The 22368-nt window shown below is 40.8% G+C and overlaps 1 protein-coding gene across 5 annotated transcripts in view; it reads left to right on the forward strand.

Moving 5' to 3' along the window:
* Positions 1-22368, forward strand: part of ldah (lipid droplet associated hydrolase) — a 92917-nt gene that overhangs the window by 43658 nt on the left and 26891 nt on the right. For all 5 annotated transcript variants that reach the window (XR_002197864.3, XM_013132209.3, XM_034297594.1 and 2 more), the window contains exon 4: positions 2659-2828. Coding sequence is in view for 4 of the 5 variants with exons in the window: in XM_013132209.3 (XP_012987663.1) it covers positions 2659-2828 (170 nt within the window). In the remaining variant the exon portion in view is untranslated. The remainder of the gene's footprint in view (positions 1-2658; positions 2829-22368) is intronic.

The raw sequence follows: 22368 nt of genomic DNA on the forward strand, positions 1-22368 counted from the left end.
CCCTATTCTGCCAATTAAATCCATGCCTTGTTTAACCCTTGAATGCTTGCCATTGATTTAAAACTATAGCCTTTGGTTCATTAGGGAGCAGCGACCTCTGAAACCTACAGTATGGGACTTTTAGGTCAAAGGCCTCGCTAATATAGAGAAATCCCAACAAAATTGAATGAGCCTCTGAGATACCAATGGCTTATGCAAATAAAAGACTGGCAGTTATCATTAACATTTTATTCATATAATTGTTTTTTTAAAACAAACAAAATGCGGAGGAAGTATTCTGGTGGCATGGTAGTTTGTCCATGATGCTTTTGATGACTGTACAAATCTGTTAATGTAAACACAGAGAACATTATTGCTGCGCTAACAATAATTGAATGCCAGGTCATGGGATCTCATTCATATTGTCAGACCACTAACTTTTTCTGTTCAATATGGATAAATTACACAGTTACTGTTCAGATTACTGAAGCATTCATTGTGAAAATTGTATTTGCTGTACTAGTTATTGGTTCACCAACCAAGGTCTATTATCAAAGGAATAGTTTTCTTGTACCACTGTTGTTGGTCAGGACTGCAGCACCATGTGATGTTTGCCATGGATTTTGGTTGATTGATTGAGTACATTATTAACTTTATATGTTAACATTTTGTTCTGATGCCTGTAGCTTCACTATCTGATAAAATTATTTCCAGACAACCTCCACTTTAGCTTATCTTTATTGTAATTTGATTGTTTCAAGGTCAACAACTGTGTACTACCAGCCGATACTACCACTCTTTTACTACTTGAAACCTGCTAAACAAATAATTCCTAAGGAGGAATTGAACATGTTCATTTAAGTTCATATTCAGGTAGGTAAAATTAACCTGTGGATAGATTACAGTAGCAATAGCAGCAACGTCTGTGCTAAGTTTGAATTCTGAGTGTGATCCTGGTGTTCCCCACTATGTTTTTTGACCCGTTCTTAAAAGGAAAAATGCAATTTCCGCTTAGGGGTTACATTTTGGGTACATTTAAAACATTTGTTAGTGTGAGAATTTGGGTGAGAGGAGCTGCAGATGGCCAGAGTTTGGTGGGTTATTAATCTTAAGTCTCATTGACTTCTTTGCAGCAACTTGGGTGCCGGTGAGATTGGAGAATGTGCTCCCTTCTATGTGTAAAGGTTAGGGTTTTCCTGGTTGAGCATTCGGGATAAAGGACTTCCTGGTTGAGTAGCAGTGTGGTAAGAACCAGAATGGCATTTGATATGCTTCGGTCAGAACTTATTTTACATAATGTGGCCTGATTCCGCTAAGAGATCATGTGACGAAGGGCCTTAATTAAAAATGTTATATCACGAAATTGTGGAAAGTAACTGAAGATGAGAATAGGCGGTAGGCCTATGTTAAGTTCTTTTTTAGGATAAGTTCATATTGTCACTTTGGGGATAACGTCATCAATGCACTAATGAAGCCTATGATTTCGGTGGTAAACCTTATCATTGTAATCAGATGAATCCCAGAACATTTTCTAGTCTGTGTTTGTAAAACAGTCGGCATATATTCAACCCCTTGATTATTGAGCAGTATACAGAAGGCTATTTCTATTCACTTTATGATCTCTTTCTTCAAAAACTACACAGAGATGTGTCCATTTGGTATACTTGCTAGCTTCATTATTGGCATTTGCCGCATTATTAAGAGGTCTACAAGCTTTCCAATTGCCACCACACCCATAGGAGAGCCTACACCTCCCATTTTGTAATCAGTAACACCACAAGTGAGATTTCTTTTGACACATAGGAAATCAGTTACCTTTTTCACTAGAAGGACAAAAAATGCAGCACACATTTATTACCCATTTGGGAGAAGGGTTTAATCGCTTTACAGTCTCCCCCCTTTCTCTTGCAACGACGATCATTATTCTGTGTGGGGGAATTTCTCTTTGCCATATGTTATTCTTTATTGACCCATTAATCACAATTTGCGCTCATTTTGTTTTTCCATTATACTGTAAGCATACTCCGAACCCCCGCAGCCTTCCCAACCATATTCCTCCCAATGATATCTGTGCAGAACGGCTGCACCAAATTCCACTATGAAAGAATGAAACATCAAGTCTTTCACCAAATATGTTTCATTCTATGGGAATTGATGTGTTAATTAATTATTTTTTTTACAATTTGCCAAGTCCCGATCACCATCTCTAATTCACTCTTTCATTCTACATTTTTTTCTGTCTGTTTACTCATTTCCTTTTCTAAATTTTCTTGGATTTGACTGCTCTACAATGTAGAAAAATGTAAACTCTTCCTTAAAAGCTTTGTTCTGAGGCTGGATTTACAGCAGTATATGATCAAGTATGGCTAAATATCTTTCCAAAGTGATTACAGAAATGTAATCAATGTTTTTGGAATACTTCCCAACTGTGATTGCCCCTGTTGTTTTATTTCATGACTACTACTAATCAATGAACATTACCATAGCATGATGTCCCCGTTTTTATTTTGGGGTGCCACGTGCTGCTTTGACAAGATGCAAATATACGCTGTCTTGTGTACTGATGCATTAATGTAAAAATACTACAGTATTTAGCTTTCATTCCCTTGTTTAGAATTATTTGGGGGATGGTGATACATTATGTCACTAACTAATAACGATGAAACTTGTTCTTTGCAGATCCATCCGTGATGGCAGCAGGGGACGTGTTTGGTCTTAACGGGCAGGTAGAGCACAAGCTGGCCTTCCTCAGGGATTACGTCACCAGGGATACTCGCCTGGTTCTTGTTGGCCATTCCATCGGCTGCTACATCATCCTGGAGATGATGAAGAGGGATCCTGAACTGCCGGTGAGTCCCCACTTTGATTCACATTCTCTCAGCCACACAACTTTGTAACTCTGTAATTGATTGTTGGCCCCTCTGTGGTTTCTCTAAAGAGTTTCCTTCTTGTTTGAGTTTTGAGGGCCAAAACTTTATTGACTGTGCATGGGTGGTGTCATGCAAATTCCATTTGCTTTATCTATGTTCACTGGGATATAGAAACACACACTTATTAAACACTATTATTTAATGCCTTTTTCTCAACTATTGGGGGTTAGGAATTGAATAAAAACACAATCATCATTGGATTTGAAATTCTTACCATAACAATGGGGCTACATTTTAGAATGTCAGATTTAATTAAGTGCATTTGTATCCATATCAGATGAGCTATTTAGATATGACAGCACATTTTGAATAAATGTCCCCCATTTTAGGGTGCCAAATGAATTTGGACAATTGGCTTCAGAGCTGTTTCTTATTAGGCAGTTGTGGGATTTTGCAGCATTAGAGCATGCGCAAGAGAGCTATCAATATCTAATGTTATTCTAGACTTGGTCATTTGGGTCTGAAAATCTGAGGAACATGTCAATACAATTTAAGCTAACTATCATGATACAGACAAATTACAAATCATTCAATTGGAGATCTGGAACTGTTTGAGACATTTTAAAAAGAATTAAGCAAATACTGATCACCGCAGCAATGGCAATGAAAGTGGTCAATGCTCAGGTGTCTTCCTCCGTCGGGTTCCACATCGCTGGGGCAGTGCGGCGTGTGGCGTCATGGACGTGTGCCTTTTAGCTTCTGCGACTTCATCTGCTTTTCTTTGTGCCTCGGCTCAAAGCTGCTACTTTGGGCCCTTAATATACCTGCCCTGATGAGGTCTTGATGGGAGGCAGCTGTGCCGGGGATGGGCTGGCCCTGCTAGCTGCCGGCAATTTCCCTTGGGTGTGTGGTTGTGTTCGCACAACCTATACCAGAGGGATGGCTAGAGAAAAGTGTGTAAGAAAATAAAAGAACTGTCATACACTCTCATTTGTAAACTATAGTGAAATATATTTTGGGCAAGAATGTCTGTCGATGGAACTGGCTCACTTGTCTTGATGTAAAACAACAGTGTTTATTCTGAAGTGAAGAGAAACACATTTTCTTCTCAGATACAAGCAAATGCCTCTTAATGAATTTGCCTGCACTTCAATCATGCAGCAAAACAATGACCCCAGTCACATTGCCATAGCCACTTGATTTGAAATCACAAACTGGAATTATGTCCTTATGCATACAAGAAGTGTGATTTATCAAAAAATCCTCGGAGCGTTTTGTTCACTTGGTTTGGTATGGTACTTTTTTGGCAAACTGGGGTCCCTGTATTCTTCTTTTCTTTTCTTCATGTTGATAAATGGCAAATAAACCCCTCTTGACTTCCACCTGGTGTGCGATGAAAGTGTATTTTCGTTTTGCTGATGATTACATCCAAAACTGCGGGCGTCAATCAGCTGATGGTGGATGAGATGCCAGACTGATAAGCTGGCCCTGTCATATTCTTCTTGTCAAGAAAAGAATAAGGAGAAAAATACTTCCTTTCCCACTGAAGATTGCAGACTGCCAAGAAGCAAACACAAGCGATTATGTCTGTAACATATGATGTGTGATAATCAGAAACTCATGTTCCTTTGGGCCTCAGATATTTGTGTTGGAATGATGTCTTGCCTTATGAGTTGGGGCACCGGCGAGGCATAGGTAAGTGGTGGCAGAGGTTTTAGTGTACTTATGGACGGAAAAGTAGGCTGAGTTCAGCTTGTAGCTGGGACCAGCCTGGGGTGAGTTAGCACTTCCAGAGGACAGCATCTGGCAGGCTGCAGGCCGCAGAAAATGAGATGTGGGAGGAAAGGTTGAAGAGAATGACTGGATTATGCCCTTGCTTTTCTCCAGGTGCAGTATGATGTCTAGGCTATAGGTTTGGCCTGGTGTTTCAAATGTGTTGTTCATAGAGTACTGCAAGTTTTGTTATACATCTGATGCATTTTGAAAACGAGAAAAGGAACAGGGCAAGCCTAGTTCTGCCGGCCCACGATTAGAAATTATAAATGTTGTTGCTCTCACTGGATTCGAACCTGAGTGTCTTTAACTACACCACAGAGTTACACGCTTGCCTGCTGTCAGAGTAGCGTCTTAACATTAGATCATTTTGTCACACATTAACTTTACACCAAGTTTGAATATTTAGCACCATTAATCGTTGTGTTAAACAGACTAATGTTTCTTACCTCCACCACAAATAGCATCTATGAACTGTTTGGCTTTTGCCACTGGCCGTTTTAACTGATTTTTTGCCAGTAATAGGCTTACCAGTATCTACTAACGTACTTATTCGAATAATCATAAGAATTGAGCAATTTCTAGCGAGACTGAAAATAAAATGTTCCCTGCTAAAGCTATTTCATTTCAAGGCACAACAGCGTTAGTTTTTTCATTCATAAATGACATTGATACAATAACTTTCAATAAAGGTGATGATAACTGATAACTTTTTTCATCAAGTGAAAACACGAGAGAATCGTTGAAACCCCTACTCTTTTACTACCCATGGGAATGTGATCTTGCCTATGTTACCCCAAAAAGCATTCACAAATGCGTACTTTGAAAATCCTCCAGAAAAATTCGCAATATATCCTTAAAAAGTTTCATTTTAGGCTTACAATAACGTAGCTACTGAAGGTTGTAGCCAGCGAAGTTTTTGTCTATCCTGACCCTAAAAGCGTGCACGGATGCATTCTTTGAAAATGCACCAGAAATATTCACAATATAACCGCAAACAGTTTTATTTTAGGCTTACATTAACGTAGCTATGTAGCCAGCTGAGTTTATGTCTGTCCTGAACAAATCCTAATGCATAATTTGTTTTAACTGTAACGTGACTCGAATGTGGAACCTCCGGATTGGTAGTCCGTGTCTCTAACCACTATGCTATTTAACAAGGGTAAGTCAGTCACTCATTCACTCAGTAAGAGATATTTGCTCTTCTTGGCTGGCCCCGCTTACGCGGTCCGGTAATAAGTTTATGTATTGTTGTTTGCATACAGTATGTGCAGGGCTCCTGACCAGGGCTGCATGATTTGGATAAAATACTGAATTGTGATATCTTTGACAGATATTGCAAATATAGTTTTGATTAGCAATTTTCAAACAGCGTAGATAATCTCACTTAAAAATAGAGTTCATAGCCTACATAATGTGCTATTAAACTGAAAAAAAAAGAAAGTTCAGTGTTTTCTATTTTAAACTTATTACCAATTTAAGAGGAGCGGCCTGTGTCGATTTATTCGTTTAACTGCTCATTTAATGCAATGGCGTTTGCAGCATTTGCCATGTTTGTGCCATTGCCATAGCTGGTTAGGCAACATTTCTCAACCCTTGGTATATTTTCTCCCTAATTAAGTTTGTTTGTAGGCACCGAAATTGAAGCCGAAACTTTTAATGCGGGACAATATCTTGGTGCCACTCGCTAACTTGAAGCAGATATCTTCACTAACAGTTTTAGTGTTAACTCAAACTAACATTGAAAAACCATCAAGTATTTAATCAACCAATCACATGGCAGTTGCTTCAATGCATTTAGGGGTGTGGTCCTGGTCAAGACAATGTCCTGAACTCCAAACTGAATGTCAGAATGGGAAAGAAAGGTGATTTAAGCAATTTTGAGCGTGGCATGGTTGTTGGTGCCAGACGGGCCGGTCTGAGTATTTCACAATCTGCTCAGTTACTGGGATTTTCAAACACAACCATTTCTAGGGTTTACAAAGAATGGTGTGAAAAGGGAAAAACATCCAGTATGCGGCAGTCCTGTGGGCGAAAATGCCTTGTTAATGCTAGAGGTCAGAGGAGAATGGGCCGACTGATTCAAGCTGATAGATGAGCAACTTTGACTGAAATAACCACTCGTTACAACCGAGATATGCAGCAAAGCATTTGTGAAGCCACAACACACACAACCTTGAGGTGGATGGGCTACAACAGCAGAAGACCCCACCAGGTACCACTCACCAAAATTGGACAGTTGAAGACTGGAAGAATGTTGCCTGGTCTGATGAGTCTCGATTTCTGTTGAGACATTCAGATGGTAGAGTCAGAATTTGGCGTAAACAGAATGAGAACATGGATCCATCATGCCTTGTTACCACTGTGCAGGCTGGTGGTGGTGGTGTAATGGTGTGGGGGATGTTTTCTTGGCACACTTTAGGCCCCTTAGTGCCAATTGGGCATCGTTTAAATGCCACGGCCTACCTGAGCATTGTTTCTGACCATGTCCATCCCTTTATGACCACCATGTACCCATCCTCTGATGGCTACTTCCAGCAAGATAATGCACCATGTCACAAAGCTCGAATCATTTCAAATGGGTTTCTTGAACATGACAATGAGTTCACTGTACTGAAATGGCCCCCACAGTCACCAGATCTCAACCCAATAGAGCATCTTTGGGATGTGGTGGAACGGGAGCTTCGTGCCCTGGATGTGCATCCCACAAATCTCCTTCAACTGCAAGATGCTATCCTATGAGTATGGGCCAACATTTCTAAAGAATGCTTTCAGCACCTTGTTGAATCAATGCCACGTAGAATTAAGGCAGTTCTGAAGGCGAAAGGGGGTCAAACACAGTATTAGTATGGTGTTCCTAATAATCCTTTAGGTGAGTGTATATGTGTTAGTTAGTGTGTTTGTATAAGGCAGCCTATATAGGTTTAAAAAACACAGTTGGCTCTTCCTGGCATCACCTTCAGTTTCTCCTTACTGACACAGGGTGCTTTTTTTATCCAGCTCACTTAACCCTGTCCCTTTCCAATCTCTGTACCTGTCATTCACTCACAAACACCATTTCACGTTGATTTGACAGCAGATGGCTTTCCGTCCTGCTATATACAGTAGGTGTCTGAATAAGAAGTCTCTGGTGATTCTTGAGTCAGAGGAGAGTTCTTAATCTAAATCATTTTCAGCTTTGGGGCTGGCAGTTCTAACTGGAATCCTATTGATGTGAAATGACAGGTCAGACCATGTTGGCGTGAGATAGCCATCAGATCATGTTGTATACATCTAATATGACTTTAAGGAAACCAGCTGCCTCAAAATGTGTTTAGCATGGCAGCTCTCTCTTCCTACTGCCTTTCACCACAAGACTCGTTGTAGTTCCGCATTAACTCATGGCTCTGTGGTTGCCATGTCGCCATAAGGCAGCCTAAACAGAGAGCTCTGTAAATTGTGTAAATATTTTAGATGCCTTTGAGTGCTTTTATCTGGTTTTTATCTGCTTTTCTTTACTTTGTAATGAATTATTGAGTTGTTTTGGTTGCTTTCACCAATAGAGGTACAGGACTGATGGCAAGATGACTTGTTTTTTTGCGTTTAAAAGAATTGTTTTAAACATGTGTGAAGAACTACTGCTCTGGCTTTTTTGCTCTGTAGTGGGAGCACTGTCATCATCCATGTGTATCCTACAAGTTGGTTGAGCTGGAGTATCCAGACTACAAAGAGGCTGAGCTAAGGACCACATCAGGTTCAGCAACCCAACTAAATAATCGACTGGATCATCATCATCTACCATCCACCTCGGTTTACAAGACTGTTCTTAGCTATTGACGTGTTTTACTGTCCTTAGCAAAAATGGCATGCATGATATCTGAGTACTGGACACAGCACATCAGGTTACACTGAGCCAAATTTGCTTTTTTGAAATGTCAATTTTCTCAATGTTTCCACACTGGCACTTTGGTTCATTGAAGTAAGGCTTGCACTGGATCATTCTGGCTGCCCATCACTAAGTAAATTCATTTCCATGACTCCACCTACATAAAGTGATATATAAAGACATTTTACATTTCTTATTAAAAATTTGTATTGTCAATTGTGATTTGTTTTTCTTAATATTAGTATTTCATCCATTTTGTATGCATTTTTATTGTTGTAATATAGAGCTCAGCTGTGAAAGAGACTTTGGTCTCAGTAGATTTTTCTTCATATCTAAAGGTAAATAAACATAAAGATGATTCTATGCCGTATATTGACATCGGTCTTTCCTTGTCCATCATTGTCCAAGGCCAAGACTGAAAAACACAGCTACCAAGAGAGTCTCTGTGGGGAAGCCACACTATTGAGATGTACTCTTTGAATGAAAGCATTTATTCAAACCAGCATGTTTTTGCATTTGTTTACTGTCTGCCCCCCATGTTTATGCTACTGTGCAAATACTACTTAGGTTTTTGTTGCCTGAACTTCAGAAGCGAACAGTGGGATGCAGTAGCAGGGGATAGCTGGAACACTGCAGGAGTGCCGGGCAGATAGCCTGAGGGGTCAGGGGAAATATGCAGCAAGAATGTAGCCTCACAACCCACTGCAACAGGGGGTGCTGGAAGCTGTGAAAACAATGGTTGCACACAGTTCGGGGGCAAACTCAGTGGACCGCAGTTTATATTTGAGTGTGTCTTTGTTTTCTGTGGGCTATTGACTGCAATAGATCAATACTGTGTGTGTCTGTTTTTATTTGTTGTTGTGTAACCAAAAAAGGGATGGGATGCTATATTCAATAGAAAATAGTACAAAGAAACTGAAAATGTTTATTGTTTTCTGAAAAATATATGCCCATTTTGAATATGATGCCAGTAACACATTTCAAAAAAGCTGGGACAGGGCTGCAAACGACTGTAAAATGTGTGTAATGCTATTAAGAACTTGGTGGAACATCTCACAACTAATTAGGTTAATTTTCAACAGTCAGTAACATGATTGGATATAAAACAAGCGCATTAGCCAGTAATAAGCTTTACCGGTATCTACTAACTTACTGTAACTTATTTCATTTCATGGCATAAGAACGTTTTTTTTTTCCATGGCGCAACAACATATTTTTTCTTACATTTGTGAATTACATTTACACAATAACTATCAATAAAGGCGACGATAACTAACCTTTTCATCAAGTGAAAAGACGAGAGAATCTTGGAGTCTACCAGAAATAATTAATAAATGTTGTTGCTCTCAATAGATTTGAACTTAGGTCTTCCAAATGAGAGGCACTGTCTTTAACCACTACGCCACAGCATTACACGTTTCAGTAGTCGATAGACTCCGTTGAGGATTGTGTTAAACTGACTAACGTTTCTTATTACGTTTACCTCCACCATAGCGTCTATGAACTATTTTGCCACTGGCCGTTTTAACAGCTTATTAGCCAGTAATAGGCTTACTAGTATCTACTAACTTCCTAGGAATAATCATAAGAATTGAGCAATTGCTAGCGGGACTGAAGATGAACTTTTCCATGCCAGAAACAGTCGCAATATAACGTTACACAGTTTAAGTTATGGCTTACTATAACGTAACTACTGTATGCTGTAGCCAGCAAATGTGTTTGTCTAACTTGACCCAAAACATGTGCAAGGATGCGTACTTCGAAAATCCACCAGATACAGTCGCAATATAACCGTAAATTATTTTATCCCGCAAAGTCTTTAAAGCGTACTTCGCTTCGACTGTGAGGAGATACGAACTTGGGACCTATGGTTCACAAGTCCACTTCTCTAACCACTAAGCTATTTAACAATAGTCAGTCCGTCAGTTTTAACTTGCACTGCATCCACAAGTGCAAGTTAATACTCTACCATACAAAGAAGAAACCATATACAAACAATATCCAGAAACAACGCTGCCTTCTCTGGGCCAGAGCTAATTTAAGATGGACTGAGGCAAAGTGTAAAACTGTACTGTGATCTGATCAATCAAAATGTGACATTTTTTGGGGGGAATCATGGGCACCACATCCTCCGGACTAAAGAGTAGAAGGAACATCCTGCTTGTTATCAGCGCACAGTTCAAAAGCCCGCATCCGTGATGGTATGGGGGTGTATTAGTGCACATGGCATGGTTGACTTGCACATCTCTGAAGGCACCATTAATGCAGAACAATATATACAGGTTTTGGTGCAACATATGCTGATGTCTTCTTCGGGGATGGCCTTGCTATTTCAGCAAGACAATGCCAAACCACATTCTGCATGTATTACAACAGCATGGCTCCGTAGTAGGAGTCCAGACCTGTCACCCATTGAAAACATTTGGCGCATTATGAAATGAAAAATACGACAAAGGAGACCCCGAACTGTTAAGCAGCTGCAATCCTATATCAAGCAAGAATGGGAATACATTTCACTTTCAAAACTACAGCAATTGGTCTCCTCAGTTCCAAATGCTTACAGAATATTATTAAAAGAAGAGGTGACACAGTGATAAACAGGCCCCGTCCCAACATTTTTGAAACATGTTGCTTGCATAAAATTCTAAATGGGCATGTATTTTTTCAAAAACAATAACATTTCTCAGTTTGATATGATTTTGGTTTGGTTCAACATTTGATATGTTGTCTTTGTACTATTTTCAAATAAATATAGGGATAAATTATTTGCATATCATTGCATTCTGTTTTTATTAGCATTTAAAGCAGTGTCCCAACTTTTTGGGAAATGGGGTTGTATTTTGAGCGTGTGAATTCCATCTGCCCTGAACTGTCTTCTTAGTATGCTACATGGTGATTGTGATTTAGCACTGTTTGAAACAACATTGGAAATGATATGCCATAACAGGGATTTAACTGTTGACCACTGATGACTTGTTTATTTTAATCTCCAGGGGCCCATTATCAGGCCAGACAGACAGCGTATTGGCAGAGAAATAAAGACAGTGTGGAAAGCACTTCCCACATAAATAATTAGACAAGAAATGTGAGAGAAATGTTAGGAGAGAGATGTTGATTGTCGATTTCTGGACCAGGTTGCATATGTCTACAAGATGATGTATGGAGTCTCTGGCCTATAAGCTATGGGTGGTCAAACAGGGTAACTTACTCCACCACCTTCAGTTTTGTGTTCTGTTACCTCTAGACTCTGAAAAAGGAATGTGGTACTAACTGGAAAGGACACAGTTACTTCTAATTATCCAGCATATAATCGCTGTTTAACACAATCTATGCCCTTCATTTCCAGTTTCTACAAAGCTAACATAATTAACAATTATTTGTTTCCCATAATAATATGTAGTCATAAAAAACGATTGAGAAGAGTCCGTACAAACAAAAAAAGAAGACAATGGCGCCAGGCATTTAACTCTAGATTTCTTAATCATGTCTATGTTACAAACAACCATTTGTAGTAAGGATAGGACATGGATAGGACCTGAATCTTTCCCATACCTGGCACCATAATATTGGGACTCATATTGCTACCTCTTCCCATAGCCATATAAAATGGAACCACCACCAATATGAAAACCACTAATCCCATAAATATTATAACAACAGGAGCCAGGAGCCCACATTTTATTTAATTTGATACTATATCAAAAAGGTTGTGAATCCCACATTGTTATGAATGACCATTAACATGTTTGAGGCTCTGGGATACATGCCTTGAATGTCTCTTAGAACTATGGTGTGATTACCAATTGTGGCACAATCTCAAAACACAGGCCTCTGGAAAGACATCTGGCTTAACGTCTAATTTTTTCCAAGGTGCTCAAACAGACCCAGCTGTTTTTCCCTGTTGAATGACAATATTTGATGACACCCATTATTGATGGATTTGACTCAAAGCTCTACATGTCCAACAGGCTCAGAACCTATGACACATGAAAGTGTGAGGCTGCAGTTAGAAATGAAAACATCACAGATTTTGGGGGTGGATGAGGAAATCAAGAGAGTAATGGCCAAAGGGTTTGTACCACACCTAATATATTGAGTTACTTTAGACATGGGTTGGAGAGGTTGTTAATGCCTTTTAATGGAGATACGTGTATCATTAATGCTGACTGTAGCTGGAATATCAAAGTAAATGAACCTGTGGCCAACCCAAATGTCTGGAGGGTTGTATGTTGGTACAAAAAGTAGATTGTTCTCTGTTTATTTAGGCTGTACTACTTAACCCCATTATCTTCCATTAATTGCCTTGACTTCATTAACAAGCCGTTTATACAAGCGTGGGCCTGGTGTGTTCTCTGATTGTCATGTTTTACCCATGCTACCCATTTTTTCTGTACAATGTACTTTATATAGTGTAATGTAGGTTATTGACGGCTTGCTCTGGCAAATAAAAAAAATTGATGTGGATAATAAAAATACGATATTGATACATCAATGAATACATCAATTCATGAAGCAAGAAACATAATTTCCATCTCTTCCCTGTGGCTGGAAGAGGCAATTAATGAACAGTTAATATACAAGTGGCGAGTACATGAAGAAAATGAAAACAAGTGGGGTCAAAGGATGGGATCGATCCCTCCTGTCTGAGTTGTCAGCAGTGGGAAGCCCCAACTGCTGGCCCAAATAGATTTTCCAATGATGGGAAAGATCACACCCCACCACGCCTGGACGGGGCAAAGAGCCGAGTACATAGACATCAACAACTTCTATTGTCTGACATTTTGACAATTTCCCTCACTAGTTTTTCTCCCTTTCCTTCACCCTTCCCTTTTTCTTCACACCTTATTTATGATTTCTTACATATAATTCCCACCTTTCCTACCCTGTAGGGTGGGGGCCAGTGCACATTAAATTATTTCTGTTTTACTTGATATGTGGTTCCTCACCCTGAACATTTGGTCCAAGAAAAACGTATCCATGGTTCACTTGGACTTTTCCCTTAAATTCAACTAAGCTACTGTAATTCTTTTAGGATGATCATTAGCATTTTGAGTTTTAGGTACTATGTATTTTTTTTGCAATTGCAGCATCAAACATTACATGGCTAAACAGATTTTAAGTCTCATGTTGGCTATAATTAGGTAGCTAGAGTTACGTTAAGTTTTTAATGGTTGTTTAAAGAAAACGGAATTAATAACAGTTTCTCTCTGCCCATATACATTTTTCAGGGTAAGGCGCCATCAAAAGATGAAAGATTTAAGGAAATTTAGAACATCTGTACCCATCTGTGTGGGACAGCAGGAAGATATATGAATATTTATTTGTGAAATTTTTTCCTGGGTTTTTTCCAAATAAGGCTGTGAATGTGTTGGTTTTAGTTGTTTATTGGCAGACACTGGATAGATTATTAAAAATGTCGCACTAAAATTGGGATGAGACGGACTTTCCTAGAACATATGATATAATGGGCCGGAGCCTGATGGCACAGCGTCCATGTCTAGTTCATATTTCTTTCCATCCTGCTTTCTTGAGAGATGCAGAAGGCCAACTGTCTTAAAGTAATATTATTCATTAGTATAATTAATACAAGATTGCCTTGTGTACGCTAACTGCCACATTTTCGTTCTCCCGTGTTTCTGTCTTGAGTGGTGACAGACTTACCATGCTCTGGATGAAGTTCTGGAGATCAATAGAATCCCTGGGTGGAGAATTGCTTTTTCTGATGACAGCATTGCTGTAAAGGTTGACCTCTCATTACCTTTCTCTGTCTTCATGATTCATTCAATTTCGACCTTCCCTATAAGCGCGCCCTCACTAAGGTACCTGTCAAGTTGTCTGGTCCTGAACGATACCTTCCAGCTTAACTCACATACCAGCCAAAACTGCTGACACCCACAGACACCCCATCGTCACCACGGAGACTATGAGTGAGCCCGGAGTTTACTCCCAATGTTACCTGTCTCCAGCCCACTCTTTCCCTAGTCAGGAAACCCAGCAGAGCAGGCAAGACATTCGGGCGTATGAATGGAGCCTGGGGAGTCTCAAGGCTACTGCTGTCTCTCTCTTATGAGGTGCGAGAGAGGTGCGCGAGGAGAGCTTTAGTGCGGCCCTTAACCCAGGCTCTGTCACGTAACAGCTGCTGCTGCACAAGGCCCTGCACGCGCACCACAGCCAGGTGGCCTACACGCCGGCATTTTACGACCAGAACACCTGCTGTCTAACAGTGCACTGGGTCTGGCCTGGCACCGAGTGGCTTGTCGGCCCATTGGACCTCGTTTACAGAGTGTTTAAGGGCGGGCTCGGCACCCCCGACCAGCGTTCCATGCTGTTCCCAGAACCTTCTGCGATCCTCCCTTCTCACTTTTCCTACAACTTATTTTTTCTCACCTCTGCGAGTATAAAGAAGGGAGGCAGGTTTGGAGGTTTAGTCATTGACAAATTGTTCCCGTTTCGGAAAACCATTTGGTTTCCTTAGTTCCAGGATAAAGCTTGTCATCTCTGAGATTGTGTGTTCTTTACAAATGTTTCACTGCGTCAAGAGTTTAACTTCAGAAGTTGACTTCATTGTACAGTGTGTGCGCTTGAGCATGAGTGTATTTTTTTTTTCTTCCATGGACTGAACACACACCCAAGTGAAATGTGCGTGTAGGGTTGGCTGAAGCTCCAGTGCATCTGTAGAACATTAACATTCTTGCTCTGTCACATTTAGAGCTCAGAAATCACCCCTTTTTCACTGTGACATCTTAAGTCCACTCCGTTCATCAGTCCTTTTTCTGTCCAGCACCACCAGATGTGTTACAGCTCTGCTGCGGGTTTAAAGACACCCTTGACCTGGTTTTAGTGACCAGTTGTGTTTCCGTGTGTTTCCTTACTGAACATGTTGTAATTGCGGGGTAGACATGAAGCTTGTATATGTGTTGTTCTCTATGGATTAGTTGGTAATGCATGGCTCATGCAATGGCAATATAGTGGGTTCGCTCTCTAACATTTATGCATGCATGACTGTTCTGTAAGTTGATTTGAATAATAGTGTTAGCTAAATAACATGTATCATATATGAAAAAGCGGAAGAGTCAAGGTGTATGTCTTTGCAAGTGTGTGTAGTGTTTTATGTGGGTTAAGTGCTTGAATGTGTAATTAGTTGGCATGTTAATCAGTATCATACTTTCATTAGCATTTGTGTGTCAGCCTGAGTCTCGGTTCGTGTTGAAGGGCCAGCCTTTTCTTTCTACATTCTTCAGAACATTCCTCTGTTCCTCTGGAAGAGGAGCTGCTTCCCATCAAAACTACCGCTTTACACTTCAAAGCTCACCTGTGTCCCACTGCGCAGACCCTTTTCTTCTTGTCTCTCTTTTGCTCTCACACACAACATTTTCTATCACGCTCACAACATCACATATTGGTATCTTTCAACAGCCCCATTAATCTATATGTGATACATTTTAAAAGATTGCCATAGCAGACCACGCAATTGGAAGATTAATGATGAGGAAACATTGATTGTTTTCATAAGAGAGCGCTTCTAATTAATGTCGTGTTTCACAGCAGTAGATTACACTTAAACTAGCCATTATGTTATCTCTGAAGTATGTGATCACTTGCCCCTGTCACCCTCCCTGTGTCAAAATCTTCCAACTGCCCATCCTCAAGGGGAAGCCTAAGTCTTTTAGTTAGTGTTTCACTCTCATTGAAGACTGCCTGTTTCTCTATCACTTTCTCTCTCACCCCCTCCCTTTACCCCCTCCCTTTACCCCACATCCATCCCATGTCCCAGTGTAGTCCTTGAGAAGGTGTTAAACGCCCGGGCTAAGGCTAGTTAATCAATCAATCAAATTTATTTATAAAGCCCTTTTTACATCAGCAGTTGTCACAAAGTGCTTTTACAAAACACCCGGCCTTAAACCCCAAGGAGCAAACAACAGTAGTATTGAATTTCAGTGGCTAGGAAAAACTCCCTAAGAAGGCTGAAATTTAGGAAGAAACCTAGAGAGGACCCAGGCTCGGAGGGGTGGCCAGTCCTCTTTTGGCTGTGCCGGGTGAACATATTAAGAGTACAAATTGTAATAATTAATAAATGCATGTGGGCTGAGTCTATTTAAACTTAGTCCAGGTCAGAAGCATAACCAGATGGACAAGGACAGGGAGAACACGGGGGTGGGGGAGGTGTCAGCACAGTGGCAGCTGAAATCGTCAGGTATCGTCTTGATCTGCAACACAACCAGGAGGTCTTAGATCTTGCGATCTAAGGTTACATGTAGGTATGTATGGCTGGATCATTTCAGCGAGGTAAGTGGGATCCATGTATTGATTTATAGGTTAACAATAAAACCTTAAAATCAGCCCTAACCCTAACATGCAGCCAGTGTAAAGAGGCTAGTACTGGAGTAATGTGTTCAAATGTTCTTGTTGTAGTTAGGATTCTGGCAGCCGTGTGCAGCTCTAATTGACATGTATTTATTGATTTGTCAGGGTAACCGGAAAGAAGAGCATTGCAGTAATCTAATCTAGAAGTAACAAAAGCATGGATTCGTTTTTCTGCATCAGTTATTGATAGAAAGTTTCAGATTTGTTGCAATGTTTCGAAGATGAAAATAAGCAACTCTTGAGACATATGTTCTTCAAAGGAGAGGTCAGGGTAAAGGGTAACGCCAAGGTTTCGTACAGTTTTTTGGGATGCGACCATGCAGCCGTCGAGGTTCACAGTGAGATCTGCCTACAAAGCTCTTTGTTTCTTGGGTCCTAAAACAAGCATTTCTGTTTTTCTTGAGTTTAAAAGCAAAAAGTTACATCACCCAGAGTCAGCATATATAGTGAGTACAATAATGGGCCCAGAACCGAGCCTTGAGGAACACCAAAACCTTAGATTTTTTCAGAGGATATGTTATCCACACATACGAACTGATATCTTTCAGATAAATACGATTTAAACCAGGCTAGAACATGTCCACGTAGCCCAATATGGGTTTCCAGTCTCTCTAAGAGAAGGGAGTGATCAATAGTGTCGAAAGCAGCACTAAGATCAAGAAGCAACAGGACGGATGCAGAACCTATGTCTGAGGCCATTAGAAGGACATTTGTTACCTTCACGAGTGCAGTCTCAGTACTATGATGGGGTCTGAAACCGGACTGGAGCATTTCATAATGTTATTTGTCTTTAGGAAGGGAAATGTGTGTTTGGTACACATCCGGAGGAAAGGGAGCAATTCATTATGTTCAACATTGGCTGACCTAGCACAGGAAATAGCTCCTTAAGTAATTTTGTTGGAATAGGGTCTAGCTGACAATTTGTGGGTTTAGAACTCATTACAAATTGTGTGAATGTGTCGAGCGATACAGGATCAAAGAATTCCCCATTAACAACTGGTCAGGGAGGTTCAGGACATTCTCAGGACAACTGAGCTTTTGGGGACTATAACTATTTAAGGAAGAATCAGTTATTTGTTTTCTAATGGTGATGATCTTTTCATCAAAGTAGTTCATGTATTTATTACAGCTGAAGTGAAGACCCACTTCCCTTGTTGAGCGTAGTTTTTTGTTAACTTTGCAACTGTATTGAAGAGAACATTTGGATTTTTTATGTTCACCTCAATCAGCTTGGAGAAATAAGCTGATCGAGCAGATGTGAGTGCTTTTCGGTATTGTAGTGTACTATCTATCCAGGCTAGTCTGAATACTTCCAACTTGTTGGAGCACCACTTTCGCTCCAGTTTTCTGGAGGCTTGCTTCAGGGCTCTAGGATTGTCTGTGTACCAGGGAGTTTCTTGTTGTATATTTATTTTGTCTTTTGATTTCTTGTTTTAACAGTAAATGTAGTAAGAGAGTGATCCGATAATCCAGGATTTTGGGGGGAAATTATTAGATCTACAATATCTATTTCTCGTGACAGGACTAAATCTAAGGTATGATTGTGGCAGTGCGTTGGACCTGAGACATGTTGGATAAAACCTATTGAGACAATTATGGCTTCAGAGGCTTTTTGAAGAGGGTCATTGGACTTTTCCATATGAATATTGAAATCGCCAAAAATAATACTATATATGACTACAATTTATCAGCCTGGTTAACTTTCATGAGTAAAACTTCAAAAGAATGAAAACCAGTTATGTGTTTGAGAGTAAATTTATATTTACTGTCATAAATAATAGCAACACCCCCTATTTTTCAGGATGCACAGGGTATATGATTTCTAGTATAGCCAGGAGGAGAGGCCTCATTTAGGGCAGTAAATCAATCAGGCTTTAGCCATGTTTTAGCCAATAACATCTAGTTTATGATCAGAGATTAATTTACTGCAACTGCCTTTGGAGCAAGGGATTTAACATTTATGAGTCCCATTTTGAGATGCGAGGTGATACAGTCATTTTTATTTGTGACCGAGGTGGAGGAAAGCTTCTTAATCTTAATAAGGCTGCTATTGTTAGCACTACCTTGTTTAACTTTTCTCTGCCTGGAACGAATCACAGTGGCAATAGGTAAAACCTTACTAACTACTCTGGCTATGCTATCGACGGACTCCACTATACTAGCAGGCTGGCTAACAGCCTGCGGCCTGACCTGCACCCTTTCTCATGGTGAGGCTATAGGAGTGAGACTCCTGTCAATGTTCCTAGATTAAAGAAAAGCACCACTCCAGCTAGGATGGAGTCCGCCGCTCTTCAGCAGATCAGGCCTGGCCCTATTTCTGGGAGAGTCCCAAAAAGAGAGCCAGTTATCTACAAACTCTACCTCCTGCGACGGGCAGAACTCTGTTTTCAGCCAGCGATTGAGTAGCGCAAGTCTGCTGTAGAGCTCGTCACCACCCCTAGCTGGGAGGGGGCCAGAGACATTTACTCGATGCCGACACATCTTTCTAGCTACTTTACACGCTGATGCTATGTTCTGCTTCGTAACCTCTGACTGTTTCCTCCTAACGTCGTTGGTGCCAGCGTGAATAACCATATCTCTGTACTCTCTATACTTGCCAGTTTTAGACTTCACTAGCACCAACCCCAGATTTGCGGCTACTTTGGTGGCTCTGCTCCCCGGTAAACAGTGTACGATCGCTGGCTGATTCTTTAGTCTAATACTGCAGGTAATGGAAGACTAAAGTTTTCAGTTTTTCCAGGCCTCCGATAGAAAATGCCTGCTGATCATTCCCCTCCGAAGACGGCTCGGGCCTTGACTCCGACTCCAGTGGGGAAAACCTGTTGAAAATCTTAGTCGGTTCTAGCAGCGACCCAGGTTTAACTGGTCGCAGCATTTCTTCCCAGTGACCAAGAGAAAATTCTTGCCTGGCTGCAGGAACTGTGCCGGGGGGCTAACAACACTTGTTTCTTCCTGGTGGCACATACACAGTTTTTTTCCAGTTCTACACTAACATAATCCTTGCCTGACATTTGCGTCTGAAGCCGAGCCTCTAACTCTGCTATCTTTAACTGAAGACGATAGTTCTCCTCAGTGTTGTTGCTACAACAATTATAATGTTAAGGCATAATAATGGTGCTTAGCTTTGGGTGTTCATGGAGAGGTAAGTAGTTCTGTTAATTATGTCCAAATAGGGTCCTGGTGTATAAAAGTTGGGTAAAAAGTCAGCAGATAAAAATATTGCGTTGGTAAACTTTTAATGTAGAATTTAACCAATTAGTTTATATAGAGTAAATTCGAAAAAGTTTGGCAGGTAGCCAGGTAGGTCACAGCAAGCAGCGTACAGCACGTCTACAATCCCACAGTGCACTGAACACCAAACATCCCTATGGGAAAGATCAATCCCTACTTTGAATTGGAAAGAAAAATAATTTTGGCCTTTACAAAAGAATGGTTAGTGAGTTCACATCCGATTGGTGTGCCTTGCACTCTCTGGGTCGAAGACCGACTGTTATGTAGAGGTTTATCACTCTTCCCGCCTGCTGCTGGCCAAACAGTGGCAGGTGCTTCCTGTTTCCTAGGACTTGTGTTCTGACACATTTATTTCCCTCTGTCTCTCTCAGATTCTTTCTAAGTCTCTCCTTCTGTCTCTTTTTGTCTTTCTCTCTTTTTCTCCCTCTCTCCCTCTCCTGTATGTCCTCTTTCTCAATTTCAAAATTATGTTGAGTAACAAAGTGAAATCAAAATGGATTTAACTAGGTGTACTAATGTTGCTTTCAAGTCGTTTTAATGTCGGTTGAGTCAAAGTGAAAAATAAAATCTATTAATAATACTGAATTACAAACAGAAAACAGAAAAACTAAATTGCAGAAGTATTTTAGCCCCTATGCCATGACACCCCTGAAGGAGCTGTGGTACAACCAGTGTATTTAGAATTAATTAGTTGAATGGAGTCCATCTTTGTGCAATTCATGTGTTTCACATGATTTCAGGTTAAATACACCTGACTCTGGGAGGTCCCACAGTGGGAACAATTTCTAACAAAAACTATGTGATGAAGACAAATGAAAATGCAAAGCATATCCAGAATAAGATTTTTTTAGACACCAATCATTGTTAAGCTATAAAAACATTTCTATGTCATTGAATATTCCCCAGAACACAGTATATTCCGTTATTAAGAAATCGACACAATATGACACTACTATGAATCTGTCTAGAATAGGCTGTCTTCAAAAACTGAGTATCTGGGCTAGAATTGCACTAGTCAGGGAGGCTATCGCTGAGCTGGGGGACGCTGCACATACTGCTACAATAGCCTGGGTGCTTCACAAAAATTGCCTCTATCGGACAGTATAAAAAATCCTGTCTAGAGATTGTCAAAAGCGATGTGGAAGACAATGGCCCTCATTAATCATTCTTGCGTAGAAACGGGCGTATATGTTGGCGTAAGATTTTGCTTACACACCTCTCACCGCCTGATTTATAAAGCTGTGCGTACCTTTAAAATCCAGGTGTACGCAATACCTTCCCTTGATAAATGCCGCGAGCTGAAAACAATCGTCATTAGAATAACACGCCCCTATATATTCAAGTCTCCGCATCCCCCACGCCCTCATTTTACGCCATGGACACACGGAAGACGGCAAAAAAGAGAAACTTCTCTGACGTGGAGTTTGAGACGATCACCAGGGAGGTAGAAAGCAGTTTAAAAAAGCGGAATAAAAGATGATGATGTGATGTGGAGTGCCATTCATTCACATTAATAATTGCATTACAATTTGTAATATTCGTCTTATTATTTTATTATATTTATTATAAATGACGTTTATTGTTATTTAGAAGAAGAATGTCGTTCCATCCATCCATCCATCATCTTCCGCTTATCCGGGGCCGGGTCGCGGGGGCAGCAGTCTAAGCAGGGATGCCCAGACTTCCCTCTCCCCAGACACTTCCTCTAGCTCTTCCGGGGGGACACCGAGGCGTTCCCAGGCCAGCCGGGAGACATAGTCCCTCCAGCGTGTCCTAGGTCTTCCCCGGCGTCTCCTCCCGGTGGGATGGGACCAGAACACCTTCCCAGGAAGGCGTTCCGGAGGCATCCGAAACAGATGCCCAAGCCACCTCAGCTGACCCCTCTCGATGTGGAGGAGCAGCGGCTCTACTCTGAGCTCCTCCCGGGTGACCGAGCTTCTCACCCTCTCTAAGGGATCGCCCGGCCACCCTGCGGAGAAAGCTCATTTCGGCCGCCTGTATCCGGGATCTTGTCCTTTCGGTCATGACCCAAAGCTCATGACCATAGGTGAGAGTAGGAACGTAGATTGACTGGTAAATCGAGAGCTTCGCCTTGCGGCTCAGCTCTTTCTTCACCACGACAGACAGATACATCGACTGCATTACTGCAGAAGCTTCACCGATCCGTCTGTCAATGTCGTTATTATTATTATTTCTATTATTATTATTTAAAAGAAGAAGAATGTCATTTTTATTATTTTGTCAGTCTGAATTATATTTTGGTCATTAAAAGCCTTTTTTTACTGA

Source organism: Esox lucius, chromosome 15 (assembly GCF_011004845.1).
Source record: "Esox lucius isolate fEsoLuc1 chromosome 15, fEsoLuc1.pri, whole genome shotgun sequence".
NCBI classification, from domain to species: Eukaryota; Metazoa; Chordata; class Actinopteri; order Esociformes; family Esocidae; genus Esox; species Esox lucius.